The 18,875-nt window shown below is 42.1% G+C and overlaps 1 protein-coding gene across 46 annotated transcripts in view; it reads right to left on the bottom strand.

Moving 5' to 3' along the window:
• Positions 1–18,875, bottom strand: part of SORBS1 (sorbin and SH3 domain containing 1) — a 351,749-nt gene that overhangs the window by 203,550 nt on the left and 129,324 nt on the right. For 16 of the 46 annotated variants that reach the window (XM_068258084.1, XM_068258088.1, XM_068258109.1 and 13 more), the window contains exon 1: positions 9,725–9,820. The exons of 4 other annotated variants lie outside the window; for them this stretch is intronic. In XM_068258084.1, the coding sequence (XP_068114185.1) occupies positions 9,725–9,768 (44 nt within the window). In that variant the 5' untranslated portion in view covers positions 9,769–9,820. Of the gene's footprint in view, positions 1–9,724; positions 9,825–18,875 lie in introns of those variants that run through there. 26 more of the 46 variants (XM_068258100.1, XM_068258097.1, XM_068258104.1 and 23 more) reach the window with 8 other exon arrangements.

Here is an 18,875-nt window from a genome sequence, read left to right as displayed (position 1 = left end):
TGCTGTCATTTCCAGAACAGAATTCTATCCTTAATTGAGGTAGAACTGCCTGAGGACTCACGGATCATCTAAAACGGGTTTTGTGGGGTTTATTTGCATTCTTTGAATATTTTAATCATTGTGAATGATTTTTAGTGAACAAGAACTCTTGCATAGGACACAAGGAAAACAGAGAAAAATGCACCCTGTGTGTGTTTTTAGAGAGAAGAGCCTGTCTAATTTACCCTCATTTTCAAGTAATCACAAGTGTAATTTGATATCTCAGCTGTGTCGGCACAGAAATTTGCCAGTCCCTGGCAGACACAGCTAATATGTAAACACAGGATGTTATCCCTTTGTATGCTTCCATGAATGCAGGAAGTAGACACTGCAGATTTATTGCCGGAGTCCTGTAAGCTGTAACAAATAAATGTTTTACTTTAAAGGTTATTATGCGGTTGCTTATTTTTTAGGTCAGAAAGGGAGTTCGGAGTTCAGGTTCACTTTAAATACCCAAATTTTTTGCCATTTTACATTAACGTACATTATTCTTAAATAGCTGCACCATTTGCTGGTGTAGTGCTTCAGTGTGATCTATCCCTCTCCATATTTACTTCTGCAACACTTTACTTCTCAGGGATGCTATTTTTGTACCCAATCATGTAACTGACCTGTTAATTAACCTAACTAGACGTGACAGTTATCAGAACTTTATTACACTTTTTTTTTCCCTTGCTTTTTTAAAAACATTTGTTAGCATCAAATTCATATTGAACATATGTTTGCCATAAAACAATAAGATTTCTCAGTTTCCACGTCTGATATCTCATCTTGTACTTTCTAAAATAAATATAGAGTTTAAATGTTGTGCAAATCATCACATTCTGTTTTTATTCACAGTTTACGCAGCTTCCCAACCTTCTGGAAAATGGGAGTGTAAACTTGGAATTAACAGTTTTAAGACAACATTTTCTGGCAAGTATGAGTACAAAAGGCGAAAGTCCGCACCAATCCATTCATCTCTTCTTTATTAATGGACATATCCAGATTAAAACACCATCACATCTCTAGCGGACATGTTTCGGACTTATTCAGTCCTTAATCATAGCTGAGGTTACACTAAATGCTATTGACATATAAGTAGGTCCTAGTGCAATGGCTCCACCTCTTACCCGTCCACCAAAAGACGGCCTAACTTGGGATCAAATGATAGTACAAGGGACTACTTTCTTGAGACTGATAGTCTGTCATACACCATAAAATGATACAATTACATATAGATTGATTAAACAGACATATTAAAATCAGGAAACAATAAAAGGGATCACACTCCACAAACTAAAACAGAAGGTGTGATCCATAGGAACAATGCACAACCAAAACAGTGTAGTTTTAGCAAACACACAACCAGGGCAGTATGCTCTTAAAGAGTAGTCCCGCTCAGAAGCGAGCAAATGGAAGGGTACATCACTGTGTAGTGAGGGTCAAATCCCACCTGGCATTAAGGCCTTGTGGGGGCCCTAGTGCCCAACCGAAAGATTCACATTGCTATTTCTTTTTAAGTTTTTACGGTTTCATAGTCTCTGCTCAGTGACACCTTCATTGAATTATGCTAGAGCTGAAATCTATGAATTATTGACCCTTTTTATTTATTTTCAGCTCTCAGAAGCCATTTACTGATAGGAAAATGTATTATGGCTGTAATTACTTATCAGTGAGGTCTATGCTATAGTCTGACCCAGTCCGACCCAGACAGAAACTGTCACTTTTATACCTGATGTTTAACTATTTCAGGCAGAGAAACACTATTTCTCCAATTTCATCCCCTATAGTTTTAATATAAACTACTGTGCATAAAACCCACACATTTTATCTGCCTATTTGTCCTGGTTTTCACAAGATTTTAATTATGTCCCTAGTACAAAGTATGATGACACTATATTATTTGGAAATAAAGGTTTATTTTTTCTTTGGTGGGCTTTTTTCCACTAATTTTCACATGCACGGGAATGCACATGCACGAAGCACTGTCTGACTTATAAAAACGTGTCCTGGAGCTAGAGCCGGGACAAGGTCCTTCAGCACCCAAGGCTGAGACAGCAAAGTGCGCCCCTCCATCCCGGCCTCCCCAGCCGTCACACACTGATTGCTATTAGACTAGGAGGTGCCCTAGGGCCCCCAAAATCCCCAACACCTTAATCTCTAGTTATCTGGCTTGCAGTCACTGCTATGTATGCCCTATCCTTATTTCATTGTGCTTCAAACACAATTGGGAATGACAGCAGAATGAATTGTGCACCCCCTCCTACACTGCGCCCTGAGGCTGGAGCCTCTTCAGCCTCTGCCTCGGCCCGCCCCTGTCTGGAGCCATTCATCTAAGAGGCTCTAGCAGGACGTTTTTATAAGTCAGCTTGTCATTAAGTGGTTAAAGGGAACCCGAGATGAGAGAGCCATGGAGGCTGACATGTATTTCCTTTTAAATAATGCATATTGCCTGGCTGTCCTGCTGATCCTCTGCATATAATACTTTAAGCCATAACCCCTGAACAAGCATGCAGATCAGGTATTTTGACTGAAGTCTGACTGATAGAGAAATAAGGATGATTTATCATCCATAAACACTAGTGCAAAAATGATTAGCAACTATTCTATCCCCAGGATAGGACACTCATCATTGCTCTGAGAACAGCAGGAGTATCTCATAGAGCAATCACAGTGTAATATTTGTGTCACAACATAATCCATTAGTGTGCACAGATTTTTCCATGTGAAGGTGACAGCATTTATACTCAGTGCATGCAGGTTCAAGCCGAAATCTGGGCCCCACCAGAGACACCAACAATTTGTGTCCATAACTAATTATTGTTCTGGTTGAAAACTTCCTGGATGTAAAATACAAGTTCTAGTTTATTGGCTAATTTAAATGAAAAGTAAGCTTTCAGCTTGGAAGCCTTCTTCAGACTCTATTCCTGTTGACTGACAATGTTAGAATTACAATCAGAAAGAGGGTATAGAATTATTTTTTTTGCAAATATTAGTGTCATACAGATACATTAGTTACAAGGGATCTTTCAAGGATTGTGAGGTATTCATGGCAAATAGATAAAACCTGTGGTTTACTTAAGGTGGCCACTAACGGTACAATTTTTAGCGAAAAATCGTTCGAGCGATCAGAAATTCTGATCGGATTGGTTGTAAATAATCTCCATTGATGGACACAATCGATTATGAACGAGTGAAAAAAATGTCGTCTGATTGAATTTTCGTCAAACCAAAATTTGGATTTTCTTGTTGGTCGTGATAGATAGGAAGCAATGATTGGTTAGTTGATGGTGTAGTGAACGATTTTTTTGTCCGATCAGAATTTCTGATCGCTTGAACGATTTTTCACTAGAAATTGGACCGTTACTGGCCACCTTTAATCCCTGCATAGACACAGGCTGTCATGGAGAGTTTTTTCACCAACCCTATCCTGTTCACTGTACTCAGCTGGAGCATGGAAACAGTTAACTGTATGTTACTGAGCAGGGGGAGGGCACAATCATTCCCAGGGGGACCAGTGCCCCAGCATGCCCCCAGTGTAGTTCCACCCATGTGTTATAATTTAAGTAGGCCTCAGTTATTTGGCCTGAGTTTTATGTAAAAGGCTTGTCCGCAGAGTATGCCTTTAAAATAAATAGAGTTTCTTGTGATGCAGGCAGAAGCATCTCAGTGTCTGCGTGAAGCAGATGATACACGCAGATACTGAGAACATGTTCCTGAAAGAAGGCCACAGGCCTACACTGACCTCAACATGTACACCACAAGAACAATCAACATAGGCCATGTTTACCAAAATACCACATTCCAGTAAGTAAGGGAAAAGTGACATTAAATATTAATCGAGTAGGTGGGTATTATGACACCACGAGGGGGCTAAGCCAATAGTCGGGTCTGGGGGATGGCGAAGATGAGGTCACATTTAACTCTTTCCTAGTCAGTATTAAAGACCCGGGACGGGCGGACAGAGCGCACTCTGATTCCTGCTCTGCTTCCTACTTTCATGATACCTAGATGCTGACTGGGACCTCTAAGTATTTTCATTCTTTATGTAATCTGATCTAATGTCTGCTGTACATAGGTAGTCTAGAGTAACGTAGTCTAGAAAGAAGGTAACTGACTAACATTCAGGAGTAAAGTTAGTCAAGAGCTGTAACGCCAAGAACTCAAACATGAGGATCTGCTTTGCTAGGATATGATGAACTATATCTGTATATTTGTGTAGTGAATAAACTCCTTAAATATTGAAGAAGCCTGAGAAAAGTCTATCTCCTACTTGCTGTGTTGAGAGTTAAGTTATCTCACAGTCTGTGAGACGCAACTATAAGAAGTTGCTGGTGCCGGAACAGTTAAGGTGATTTATAACACCATGGTGCCAGGGACACCCACTATACAAATTGCGTTTGCTTGCTCTGTAGCCAGTTTGTATAGCAGCATGCCCCATCGCCCATTAATTTATTGGTCATCTTAAACTTATTTTATTGGGCGACTCCAGCCTAGGGCAACACCCAAACTTCTTGGTTGCCCAATACAAAGGCAGTGCAGATACAGGCGGAATTGCAGGTAGGGGAGGTTAGGGTTAGTTATCAGTTGAAGAGGAGGGGAACGGTTAGGGATATACTTCGGTTTGGAGGGGGTCAGTTAGGGTTCGGCATTGGTTGCGGGGTGGTTTGGGGGGGGGGGTGTCAGTCATTGACTAGGGTTAGCGAGAATGGCGTCTGGTTCGGGGGAGATCATAAAATATCAGTAAAAATGCCCAATATTTTACTATTGTAATTACATACAGCCCAATTGTAGAATATTGGTACATTTTACCAATAATAATTTTGATATCCAAAATAGAGCAGTGCTCTTTTCCCACTCAAGCAATTACCAAGCACAAAATACATATCAAACCTAATGTTGTACAATCTAATCTATCTGCACTAATGCTGCCTGTTACATAAGAAATGAACATAAGGCTATCCCAGGAAAATCAGCTCATTTTGCAGGAAACACTATATACAATGAGCCCTCTCTGAAAGCATTAGGCCGCTCTGCTTTGTTGTAATGCGTTTCATACATGGGATAAGTGCTGCAAAAGCAAAATATAGAATGCATTTGAATTCCTCCAGCAGAATCAATATTCTGCTCATATGGATGGTAGCTGTACATCATAATTAACCTTTCTGTATGAGGAGTGATAATTTATGTCCGCAGAAATATTTAAGGCAGTTGCAGAGTCAACGTTCACTGAACTATTAACCTTTTTATGAGCAGTAATAAACCATAGTGGTATCAGCAATTACAGCTCAATGCACACAAGGATAACACACCGGACACACAAGCCAGCCCAGCAGCTATCAGCAAAGGATAAAACACTAAATACACTGCTCTACATTTTACTATTTGCTCCTTCAATTTTCAGGTAAAATATTTTTTACAAACAAAAGTGAATAGGATTGTCCAACTAAGGCCACGTTCTTAGTGGGAGTTGTGCTGCGTTCCCTGTAACGGCGGGAACACTACGGAATGGGAAAGCAGCACTGCGCGTTATCTGCACATTGTGTCGCATACAATAAAGTGCAAGGAAATTATGTATCCTTCACTGTCACTGCTAATGCACATTTTGCAGTAATGCCGCAAGCCATTATACTGAAACGCACCCGCCGCACTGTGAACACCACTATAGGTGGTGCGTTGTAGTGCTGCATGCCGCATTGCAAAGCTGCAGTTACATCACACCGCAACTGCAAAGGTCACAAGACTTGCAACTGTAGCTTGTGGCTTTTGAGTTGCACATCTTGTGGCTAGAGGGGAAAGAAAGGCAAGGTTTGCATCCCCAAGCATGCTAGCACTTGACATGTGTTATGGTTACCCAGCACCAAAAAGCCACATATGCCCACTCCAGCCTGGATAATAGCAAACCCCTTCTGTTTTAGGGCTCTTCCACACTAGGACATTGCGTTTGATGCGGCATTTGAAGTGTGACGTTAAATTGCCCTGCGTTGTGTCTTGCGGTGCGCCTTTTTCGTTGCATACTGATAGAACGAAGACTGCGCATGCATCACATTTAAAAAAAAATCAAAAACATTACTGAGCATGTGCAAACAGTCCAACGTAGCTAATAACGCAGAGAACGCACAGCATGCAGCACTTTCTAAATATTGCTACACGTTACACACAACGCAACGTGAGCACTGTGAATGTCGCACAGACTTTGTGTTGCTGTGTGTTAGTCTGCGTTATTACTTTTTATAACGTGCGACCTTAATGTCGCACTGCGAAAGCGCCCTTAAAGGACACCTGAGGAAAAATAAACTAATGAAATAAAGAATTGTATCTATCTTCCTTCGCCTAAAAATGACTTCTGAAGATATTCCACAGTTTTATTTTATGTTTAAATCGACTTAAGTTTTAACGGTTTTATTGTTTTTGCTCAATGACACATTCATTGAAGTATGCCAGAGCTAAAATCTATGAACTATTGACCTCTTATCTTTTTCCTGCTCTCAGAAGCAATTTTCTGCTAGGAAAGCGTTTTGCAGTCGGATCATTAATATGGTATTTTTGCACATAAAGTAATCTTCCTAAGCTTTAAAAAAGGGGTAGGAATACCATTGTTGAGTCATGCTACCACACAGTTGTAGATAAAACAATAGACCTTGACCCCTATTCAATTCACTTTTTCTCCTCAGTTTTCTCCTAGGTAAAATTTTCACAACAGAAATAAAATGCCTTTTAAACCACCGGTAAGCAAAAAAAAAATACTCACAATAATTTGGTTATACTTTTCACCTAGTTTTTGGTACTTTTTCAATTCCACAGTGAGGAATTATTTTACAGCAAACTTGAAGTGAAAAAAAGCTTATGATATAACGACTTGTATGTGTACTACAGATAATGAATAGAACAAAAGTAGCAAAGGAGTCATTTTTATTTTCAGTTACATAGCTTTTATCTTTTTTTTAAAAATTGCATCATACTGTCTTAGTTGCAGTTTTAAAACCACTGTTTTTTTTTTTTTTTTTTTTTTTTTTTTTTAAGAAAACCTGTATCGAAAAAAAAAAGGCCCCTACGGAGTACTTACCTCAGGAGTGGAAAGCCTCTGGATCCTATTGAGGCTTCCCCGGTCCCACAGTGGTGTCGCCTGGCCACTCCGAACGGCTGCCGCGTAAATACTTACCTTCCCGGCTCCAGTGCAGACGAAGGTCAGCGTGACAAATTATTGGCTGTGGCTTCAGAAGGGCCCAGCGAGACCACCGTTGGATGGAGGAGGATGGGGGAACCCTCGATCAGATCCAGAGGCTTCCCCCTCCCGATGCAAGTACCCCCCAGGGGCCCTTTGTTTTGATACAGGAGTCTCTAAGTTATAAAACAAAGCAGAAATAATGAATCTTTGGCCTTTCCTGAAGTAGAACCTTATCTCGAGCTGTCTCACACTGTTTCTTGGCTGTTTAAGTGCTTCAGAAAACAGGACTGTATTTGACCACGTGGGTGGAATAGCTCAGAGCAGCTCTTTTGCATAGATACAACTGAAGTTTTGTTTAACTCTTCCTGTACTGAAAACAAAAGGAGACTTGTTTGCTACTAATGTTCTATTTCTTAGCTTTACTAGACATACAAATCATTTTCTCCTAAGTTTATTTTTGCGTCAGGTTTCCTTTAAAAAGAAGGTGGGGAGATTATCTCCTAGGAGAAAACTCAAGAGAAAAAGGTAATTGAATGAAGGGCCATATCTCTAGCTTTGCTTCCTTACAATTACAAAGCACTATGTAAATCATTTGTAACAACAGAACACAACACACTGCAGAGGGAACTTGTAGTAACTGTGTAGCTGCATAAATAACCGCAGGAAGTCCCTAGAAAGAAGTGACAGGAATGCGATGCACTGCAGCACTCTGCAAGTAGCAGCAATCCTGCTTTCACCTCCTCATTAGGAAGTATTGCTATGCAATTAAATAAAAAAGATGATTAAGCCGTCAGTTAGCACTTAAGAAACACAACTGCTCACAGTCCGTGCGTTTACCAAGCTGGCTTAAGATCAATAATTATTTGCAGTCAAAAAACTGTCAGTCACTGTCCAGGCATAGCACCAATCACCGCTTTACCAAAGAAGGAAGATTTCATTATTAGGGCTCGTTTCCACTATAGCGAATCCGCATGCAGGCACCGCATGCGGATTCACATAGGCAATACAAGTGGATGGTATTGTTTCCACTTGTGCGTCGTGCGGGGGCGTTTTGGTGTGCGGGGGAAATCTGCACGGCAGAGCCGTCAGATTTCGCGTGCGGCTGGAATGCGGGCGAATCGCCCGCAATGCTTTTAATAGGGAAATCGCATGCGGCTTTGTCATGCGGTTTTCCCCGCGATTTCGCGTGCGATTTCGCATGTACTGCTATGACAATTTACACAGGCATGACATGGTTAAATTCGCCTGCTTCTTAGCCATGCGAAATCGCATGCGGAATCGCGGGGAAAACAGCATGCGGAAACACATCCGCATGTGATTTCGTCCGCGGTGGAATCCAGGCGATTCCGCAACGCAACAGTGGAAACGAGCCCTCAAACACTTCCGCACTCAGTATGCCAACAGCAGCATGGAGGAATGCTTACGGAAACACTAAGCAGGCTAAATAATTTCCCCTCAAAAATCAGACCTTAAAAACCAGATCGGTTATATGATTTAATTACAGGCAGCACCCTACTTACAAATGACCTGCATTAGACTTTTCCATTCATTATTATTACTGGTATATAGTAATTATATAGCGCCAACATCTTTTGCAGCGCTGTACAGAGTATATTGTCTTGTCACATAACTGTCTCCCAGAGGGGCTTACAATCTAATCTCTACCATATCCATATGTGTATGTATTGTTTATTGTATGGATTATCCAAGGCCAATTGTTTGGGGGGAAGCCAATTAACTTATCTGTATGTTTTTGGGATGTGGGAGGAAACTAGAGTGCCCAGAGGAAACCTACACAGACACGGGGAGAGCATACAAACTCCATGCAGATAGTGCCCTCGCTGGGATTCGAAATGGGGACCCAGCGCTGTAAGGCGAGAGCACTAACCACTACGCCACTGTGTTGCTGCCTATAAATCAAACACAACTGTCTCCTTCATGCACAAAATGTACATTACTGTGTTTTATGATTCATTATTTTTGTCATTACATGTAACAGTATTGTATAAACTATTGAAGGAAGTTTATAACAAATTAAAAGCAACCAAAACAAAACATTGTTAATACTACATGTCCAAATTCAGAGTTGTCCAAAAGTAAATTATTCAATTTTTTCCCGCACGTTTCCTAATGTATAATACAGGACTCAACTTACAAATAAATTCAACTTACAAAAAAACCCACTCCTGGAATATAACCGGTTTATAAGTAGGAGACCGCCTGTACAGTGTTATAAAGTTTGCTGGTATTATTCCATCTGTGTTCAAAAACACAGACTTGTGCTACCAATTCAAAAATGACTCCTAGAAGATTCTCATTTAAAGCGGCCAGTTTAAGTTCAAAGAACTAATTTTATTATCAACAGCAGGTAGCCTGCAGGATCGCCCAGGTACTCTAGCATTAAGGATCGCCCAGGTACTCTAGCATTAAGGATCGCCCAGGTACTCTAGCATTAAGGATCGCCCAGGTACTCTAGCATTAAGGATCGCCCAGGTACTCTAGCATTAAGGATCGCCCAGGTACTCTATTCCTTACCTTTCATTGTACTTCGTTTCACAGATCACCTTCTGTTCTCGCATATTTCCCTTCAGCCAGAAGCAGAGTAATAAGGCTGATGACCTGAGATTCACAAACGCTGCTGCCTACTGTACATTTAAATGCTCCCTCCCCAGTCACGCTCGTCGTCCCAGCTTAAATTAGATTTGTTTCTTGGTGATGTAATCCTGTGACCGACGGGGCCCCATAATCAACCACTGCTTTTAGCGGGCTGACATTGTTGTGACATTGACATCGACCAGAGATAAAAGCAACATGTGAAGGATGCCTTGTACAAAATGTAGCCCAGCATCCAGAATGGGAGAACTCCCACTAAGAATGATACAGATTAGCAGAACAAAGTAAACATGAGAAAAGCCACATCGATAGTGTCAAAGGAATATTTTCATTAGCAAGGAGAAGATCAACAGACCGAGCTCAGGTTTCAATGGATGGATTCCAAAATAGCTGCCAAGTGATCCGGATACTGACACTGAGAATACTACGCGTTCCAACGGTGCATGGGCAAAGCCTTGGCGGTTACAGTTTTAAATTATTGCCCGATGATCCACGGACAAAGCTCATTTTGATCCAAAAGTAACATTTTGTTAGAGACTGCCATTTGAAATGTTAAAGGTTATGTTTTTGCCTTCGTGGTACTGAAAAATGGTGGTATTCAAGTTAAAAGAATTTTTTGTTTTGTTTTTTAACCACTTGAGGACCACAGGCTTACAACCTCCTAGTGACCAGGCCATTTTTTACAATCCAGCACTCTGCAGCTTTAACAGGTTATTGCCCACAGGGCTGCGGAGTCGGAGTTGGAGTCGGAGTCTGGGCAATTTTGGGCATCCGGAGTTGTGGTTTCGTAAACTGTGGAGTCGGATGATTTTTGTACAAAATCCACAGCCCTGTTAAGTATTAGACTAAGGAGTCGGAGTCGAAGTCATTTTGGGTATCCGGAGTTGGAGTCGGAGTCGTGGTTTCATAAACCAAGTAGTCGGAGTCTGAAGATTTTTGTACCGACTCCACAGCCCTGATTGCACAGCCATACTACTTAGCCAAATAAACCTTGCCTCCTTTTCTGCCCACCAACAGAGATTTCTGTTGGTGGGATCTGATTGCTGCTGTGATTTATATAATTTTTTTTTATTAATATTATTGGGTTTGTTTGGTTTTTTTAAACAAAATATGCTATTTTCCCCCTCCCTCAGTCACTGAGATCGCCTCTTATAGGCATCAGCCTATGAGAGGGATCTGTTTCCCTGACATTCCTGGAGACAACTGAGTGACAGACCTGTCCCCTGTACAGCGCTGCACTAGACCGCAGCGATGTATGATGTAAATAGCGGCTTTTTCTTTCACCGTGGGCCAGTCACGATCGTGGGCTGGCTGGCTGATCACGGTGCTCTGCGTCTCGGCAAGGAACTAACTAGCATGTGCGTGAGCGTTTACTGCTAACCTCCACCCCAGGACTTGATGCCAATCGGCATTAGCCGGTCCTAGAGGAGCCACTCTGATCACCAAATTGGCGTGAGGCGGTCTTATAGTGGTTAAAGAGTTGGTTGATTGGTACAGTCGTTGTTCAGAGTAGCCAGGTGTTAGTTACCCTGACAACCGTACAATATATATAGCAGTTATATACGGTACTTGTTTGCTGACTGGTGCATGTCCACATGCGTTTGTTACTCCACAGTATAAACTTCACAGCAAAAATCTGACTGGTTACTGTAGCACTGTCACCTCCACGTTTCATGTGCTGCTTAGCAATTATTTTTCCTCAAAGTGGGATGGGGATTGGAGTGTGTGTGTGCGTGTGTGTGTTAGAGCAGGGCTTTTCAACCTGTGGCACGCGTACTACCAGTGGTACTTTGCTGTTGGTAAGGTGGTACGCACCAGGTTTGCCTGCCACTTAGTTGCCTGCCTGCGGCTTGTCCTGGTCCCATCCTGCCTCCACAAAGTTCGCTCACTCCTTGCTGTGCTGCCCTGCCATACTTCAGACCCCAGATCAGCATAGAAGAGACCAGACATCACCGGCCACTTCCTGTATTGACGTATATGCGCCGTCACTGTGCACCGTTTGCCTGGCTGTCTCTTCACCACAGCTGGGTTACCACTGATCTGAGGTCTGAACTATTCCACAAGGCAGTACGTTGTATCCTTTTGGCGCCTCTGTTCTTCTCAACGTACTAATGATATCCACCCTTGGTGGAGGGGGATTCACCTTTTCTCCTGTCTACAGAAAGCGACTTCTTAATCCTGAGTGAGGACAGGATAATCTCACCTGCTTATACAGTGGTTGCCTCGAGGTAACCCTGGTTTGTGAGTATAATATTGTACTCTTTTCAATAATCCCAATGGTCAATACCTACTACACTATATTTGGCTTTCGGTTGAATTTTGTGGTGAGTCACTGCCCAGCTCTCTGGTGGTGGTGGGGAGGCTACCTATATTGAAGCTCTGGATCCTAAAGAGGCTTCCCCCTTCCTCCTCAGTAGAAGGGATCCAGTACCGGGACCCCCTAAAGAGCTCCCTGTAGACATGCACAGTAGCGTCTCTCTGCTCTGGTAGAAAAAGCCAAACCCGATCGGATCCATCTACTGCATTGGTGGTAGTTGAAAATGTTTAGGTGATTAATGTGGTACAATTAGTCAAAAGGTTGAAAAGCCCTGCAAAACTAGGGCAGTTTCTAGGCTAATTCCCTTCCATCGAAAAAACGAATAGAAAAACGGGTCTTCCAACAAATTAATTACATGTGCAATCTGTGAGTTTGGATTCTGCAGACAGATGAGGTGAAGAACTGTCTGCTCAGATGATATATGGACTGTAGTATTCAGGGTGCTTACTTCAAGCTCACCTTGGTGAACTGTTGAAAAACCTTCTACATTTACTTTCATCATTATCACACTTATACGGGTTGGGAGTGGACCTAAAGGAATTTTTTTTTATAGAAGCTAGTTCTACTGACAGAGAAAAGAAACCATTGTGTACACCTGTAACATTTTAAAGAGGAAATTAAATCAATACATTGCAAAGTGAGAAGGTAAAACATAGAAGAGAGATCAAGAAATGATTGATATTTGCCATGTAATTTGTTCATATTGTTTGAGCCACAATCAGCCTGCACGTCATCTTTACTATTGGTAGACATGAAAGAAAAAAAAAAAAAAAGACAGCACCAACAGTCGTCATCTATAACCACACCCCCTAACAATGCAATAGGCGAAAAAGTGTTTGATTCTTAATCGATATACATATGCACAGAGGGAGATACTGGTTGCTTGGCAGTTGGAAATAGTCAATGCAACAAGGCTCACAGACAGGAAACAGTCAGGACCTAGGTCCTGACACACATTGTGGGAGGTGTTTCAACACCTTATCAACAATACAGACACCCCCCCCCCCCTGGTTATTCATTTGAGAAAAGGTAATGATTTCTCATGGGAAAAGGGGTATCAGCTACTTATTGGGATAAAGTTCAATCCTTGATTGCAGTTCCTCTTTAAGGTAAACAGACCCTCCCCTGGATTTTCTTTTATTTATTTTAAACCCTTCCTTGGTTATCATGACCCATATCTGATGCTACTTGACATGACATGGTTTTTCTTATTTTGTAGCATTTGTTTCTTTTTGCTTTTCTTTTTATACAGGTTCGGCGAGCTTACGGACTTTATTGGACTTTATGTTTGAGATGATCCCTGGAATCTCAGTGGGGTGGTTTTAGTCCCCCATATTCCAGGTGGATCAGATTTGTACTTAAGTTGTATGTGTATGCTCCCCGTTTTGTTTTATGAATATTGTACTGTTCATTGTTTGTTTGTATATCCACTTTATGTTTATGCTTCAATAAAGCTTTCCTTAATACAAAAATAAAAATAAGGTAAACTGACCCCTAGGACTCCTCCAGCCCAGGTGAGAGTAATCTCCATACATCCAGATGCTATACTGTATACTGCTCTGTACCCATCCACTCTTCACTGACATCAACAGGCAAGGCAATCATCTCGTTTGTCATGGGTTAAGGCAAAGGCAATACAGTCTAATTATATAATGTCTCGAAGTATTTTATGATTTTGCTTTATCACGGGGGGGGGGGGGGGGTTATTTGGAAACCGATCTTGGTGAGGAATGCCTGGGTGCCTTTTTAGTCTCCTGAACGGCATGTCCTCGGTTTGTAAACAAGCTTATGACAGACCAGCCTGTCTCCAAGTGATAAAAATGAGCAGATTCAGATGTCGCACAGCCATATGCCATGCTGAAGGTATAAATAACTTTAGCACCATGTGTAATGAGATTAGTGTCCCATTAAAAAAGATCAAGTGGGATTTGTTAACAAGATGTTATTGAAATACTTTGAATTTGTGGGTTACAACAATGGCATGGATAATGTCTTTCAAAGAAGAAAAAAAATGCTAAAGAGAAAGCTTGTCAGCAATTCTTCAGATCCCTTGCCAGCAGTTATTTATAATATTTAGTGAATAAAAGGCTAGTAATGCTGGGAATACACCATACTTATTTCGGCAGATAGATGGTTCGATAGATAATTTCCGACATGTCCGATCTTATTTTCGATCGTTTTTCTGATCGATTTCTCATAGAAGTGAATGGAAATAGATAACAAAAGAAAAAAGAATTGAGCGGGAAATCGACTGGAAAAAAACGCATCGTGTGTACCAAGCATTAAAGAGAACCCGAGGTGGGGTTCTGACAATGCTATCTGCATACAGAGGCTGGGTCTGCCTATACTGCCCAGCCTCTGTTGCTATCCAGATCCCCCCTAAGCCCCCCCTGCGCTCTGCTATCCCCCATAAATCACAGCCGCGCTGTCGACATGCAGCGTGTTGTGTTTACCTCTGTACTGTCAGTCTGCTGCTCCCCCTGCCTCCTGCATAGCTCCGGTCCCTGCCCGCGTCCCTTCCCTCCCCGCTGATTGGAGGAAAGGGACGTGGGCGGGGACCGGAGCTTAGGGGGGATCTAGATAGCAACAGAGGCTGGGCAGTATAGGCAGACCCAGTATGAAGCCTCTGTATGCGGATAGAATTGTCAGAACCCCACCTTGAGTTCTCTTTAACCTACCCAGCGTTCAATTTCCCCAGGATTTATGTGAAAACAGTGATAAAATTTATTTTTAAAACTTTTTTTTTCCTGTAACTTGCCAAAATGTGTCAAGCAAGGGTCTAGTATACAGTGCAGGAGAGTATTGATGTGTATGCATGTTTATACTGTTCACAGCAAGTTTTTTTGAACGGACATTTCTGTCCATACCGCTAGGGAGGTTAAGGAATTGTGAGATAAAACCAGTTAACAATACAGGTAGAGTGGAGCAGTGACAGCTTGTCTTCACTCAGTCCTATATCATGATAACAGATACTTTATGGTCACTTAAAGTGTATCTGTAAGAAAACAAACTGCCCCTTGGGGTTACTTACCTCAGGAGGGGGAAGCCTCAGGATCCTAATGAGGCTCCCCCCCATTCTCTTGAGCCTCAGGGATCCAGCACTGGGTGCCCCCCGAAATCTACCAACAAGCTATGCGCAGGTGCAGTAGTGTGTGGTGAAATTTACAATCTGTGCTCCTGTGCAGCCACAGTACCAGGTTTCGATCAGATCAGTCAAAAATAGTTGAGGCCGATTAGGTCTGATAGATCTAGGAAGGCCGACCTGTACTGAGAATTTGGCATATTCCTTTGGGAACAGAGATTCCTCTATATTCTAAGAACCTTAATGAAATTATGAAAAAGACTAAAGCCCTACATTCTTTGCAATATCATTTTGAGGAACACCATTTTTAAATTGCTGCAATATTTTCTTGTATTGTTTATCACAAAGTGGTGCACCTCTCCCCATCTTTACTTACAAGAGCCTCACTCTTTATGGGACGTTCACTTGTTTACACTCAGGCTAGGTTGCACACTTAGCAGAAATAGTAGCGTTGCGGAAAACACTGCGTTTTTGCCGCTAATGGAAGTCTATGGGCTGCATGAAAAAAAAGATATAAAACCGCATATGCAGTTTCTACGCGTGTGTTTTAAAAACCGCTGGTTTTGTTGCATATTATGCAAAAACGCACATAATGAAAATCAAGGGAAACGCAATGGTATGCGGTTTTCATGCGTTTTTATAAAAAAAATGTTTTGCGAAGTACAGTGGTTTGCAAAAGTATTTGGCCCCCTTGAAGTTTTCCACATTTTGTCATATTACTGCCACAAACATGAATCAATTTTATTGGAATTCCATGTGAAAGACCAACACAAAGTGGTGTATACGTGAGAAGTGGAATGAAAATCATACATCATTCCAAACATTTTTTACAAATCAATAACTACAAAGTGGGGTGTGCAAAATTATTTAGCCCCCTTTCGTCTCAGTGCAGTCAGTTGCCCATAAACATTGCCTGATGAGTGCTAATGACTAAGTAGAGTGCACCTGTGTGTAATCTAATGTTAGTACACATACAGCTGCTCTGTGACGGCCTCAGAGGTTGTCTAAGAGAATATTGGAAACAACACCACCATGAAGTCCAAAGAACACATCAGACAGGTTATTAAAAAAAGTTTTTGAGAAATTTAAAGCAGGCTTAGGCTACATAAAGATTTCCAAAGCCTTGAACATCCCACGGAGCACTGTTCAAGCGATCATTCAGAAATGGAAGGAGTATGGCACAACTGTAAACCTACCAAGACAAGGCTAAACTCACAGGCCGAACAAGGAGAGCGCTGATCAGAAATGCAGTCAAGTGGCCAATGGTGACTCTGGACGAGCTGCAGAGATCTACAGCTCAGGTGGGGTAATCTGTCCATAGGACAACTATTAGTCGTGCACTGTACAAAGTTGGCCTTTATTGAAGAGTGGCAAGAAGAAAGCCATTGTTAACAGAAAAGCATAAGAAGTCCCGTTTGCAGTTTGCCACAAGCCATGTGGGGGACACAGCAAACATGTGGAAGAAGGTGCTCTGGTCAAAATTGAACTTTTTGGTCAAAATGCGAAACGCTATGTGTGGCGGAAAACTAACATTGCCCATCACTCTGAACACACCATCCCCACTGCCAAATATGATGGTGGCAGTATCATGGTCTGGGGGTGCATCTCTTTAGCAGGGACAGGGAAGCTGGTCAGCGTTGATGGGAAGATGGATGGAGCCAAATACAGGGCACTCTTGGAAGAAAACCTCTTGGAGTGTGCAAAAGACTTGAGACTGGGGTGGAGGTTTACCTTCCATCAGGACAACTACCCTAAACATAAAGCCAGGGCAACAATGGTATGGTTTAAAACAAAACATATCCATGCGTTAGAATGGCCCAGTCAAAGTCCAGATCTAAATCCAATCGAGAATCTGTGGCAAGATCTGAAAACTGCTGTTCACCAACGCTGTCCATCTAATCTGACTGAGCTGGAGCTGTTTTGCAAAGAATAATGGGCAAGGATTTCAGTCTCTAGATGTGCAAAGCTGGTAGAGACATACCCTAAAAGATTGGCAGCTGTAGTTGCAGCAAAAGGTGGTTCTACAAAGTATTGACTCAGGGGGCTAAATAATTACACACATCCCACTTTGCAGTTATTTTTTTTTTTTTTTTATGTTTGGAATCATGTATGATTTTCATTCCACTTCTCATGTGTACACCACTTTGTATTGGTCTTTCATGTGGAATTCCAATCAAATTGATTCAGGTTTGTGGCACTAATATGACAAAATGTGGAAAACTTCAAGGGGCCGAATACTTTTGCAAGCCACTGTATTTCCGCTACTGTGGCGATATATTGGGGTGCTGATGCTGTTAAGGATAATACAGTAATATATTTTCATTTTCCTATTTTTATATCTGCTGTGGTATGTCAAAGGTGTAGATATGCAGGCTAGATTCATGGACTGTTCATGTATTTGTGTGGGTGGGTCACTAGACCTACATTTGCATCTAAAGAGGTCTTCAGTGAATACGACCAGTCACCTTCAATAGGCAAGGAAGCAGCTCATTAAGCCACTAGCAGTCACTTTTGATCTACTGTCCCAGGTGTGATTGTCTGCGTCTGTCTACAGGATTACAGGCAAACTGCTACCTGTAACCAAAAGGCCATCCTTTCATGTATGTGCGAAAATACACTTTAACCAAGGAAATAATGTGGAGGAAGCTTTTTGATGTCTGATAGGATACAATCTCACCTATTGAATTCTGCAAACTTCAAGAAGCTAAAACAGGAACCCCTTTGAAGTTTGCATATCACAAGAAAGATTATGACAAGCGTTCGGTGATGTCACAAACGGGGAAACTGCATTAGTTCCTGGGGGCAGGACATTAAATGCCCCAGGGGACACTTCGGACTATTTAAGCTGGCCCAGGACAGCCACCGGTGTCTTCTCTCGGAGGTAGCGAATAGCTAGGGAGGATCGCGACTCCTGGTCGAAACGGCGTCCTCCCGTCAAACAACGTTCTAACCTAAGCTGGTAACGTTCTTTTTTCCCCCGTTTATTTTTACGCAAATGTCCGTGTGTGTTATCTTTGTAACCTCTTATTTTTGTAACTTTTATCTTGTAACATTTTTACTTTGTTTTTTGTAATCTTTTTGTATATATTAAGTTCTGCATTGTTCTATGTTTTTCTAGAATATTAAATTATTATTTAATAAGTTTGACTTCTGCCGTACTAAACTAACACTCATAGCCTAGAAGAGACTGAAGTGTAACCGTGTATAAGTTCATGCCTAATTGTACGCTTGAGCAACACTACCGTATGAAATTGTAATTGCATTGTGTGTGGGGGCGTTTGTCATACGTTGGCCTAAGCGCGCAGCTGACCCAACGTACGAACAACGCCAGTGCGAGTAGCGACAGCAGAGTGGCTAACAGTATCGTTCGGAACGACTGTTAGTGGGTCTTTGCTTCACGACAGTGTAAGATTGCAACTGTGTGTGTGTGTGTGGGTGCGTGGCGTTCCTGTATTTGGCCTAAGCGCAAAGCTGACCCAAATACGAAAACGCGGAGTGCGCGCTGAGGACTCGACAGCAGAGTGGAAGTGTCTAGCGAACCGCTAGTGGTGGCAGTGAGAGGTGTTCTGAGGGGTCCCAGCCTTGTTTTAGCTTGACTAAGGCTGCTTTCTCTCTCAATCTGGTCAAACCCGCAGTCGGGAACCGTATACGCAGGCGTGCCGCGGGCCGGTTCC

Source organism: Hyperolius riggenbachi, chromosome 10 (assembly GCF_040937935.1).
Source record: "Hyperolius riggenbachi isolate aHypRig1 chromosome 10, aHypRig1.pri, whole genome shotgun sequence".
NCBI lineage: Eukaryota > Metazoa > Chordata > Amphibia > Anura > Hyperoliidae > Hyperolius > Hyperolius riggenbachi.
The sequence above is the reverse complement of the archived record's forward strand: the minus strand, read 5'-3'. Positions and strand labels throughout refer to the sequence as shown.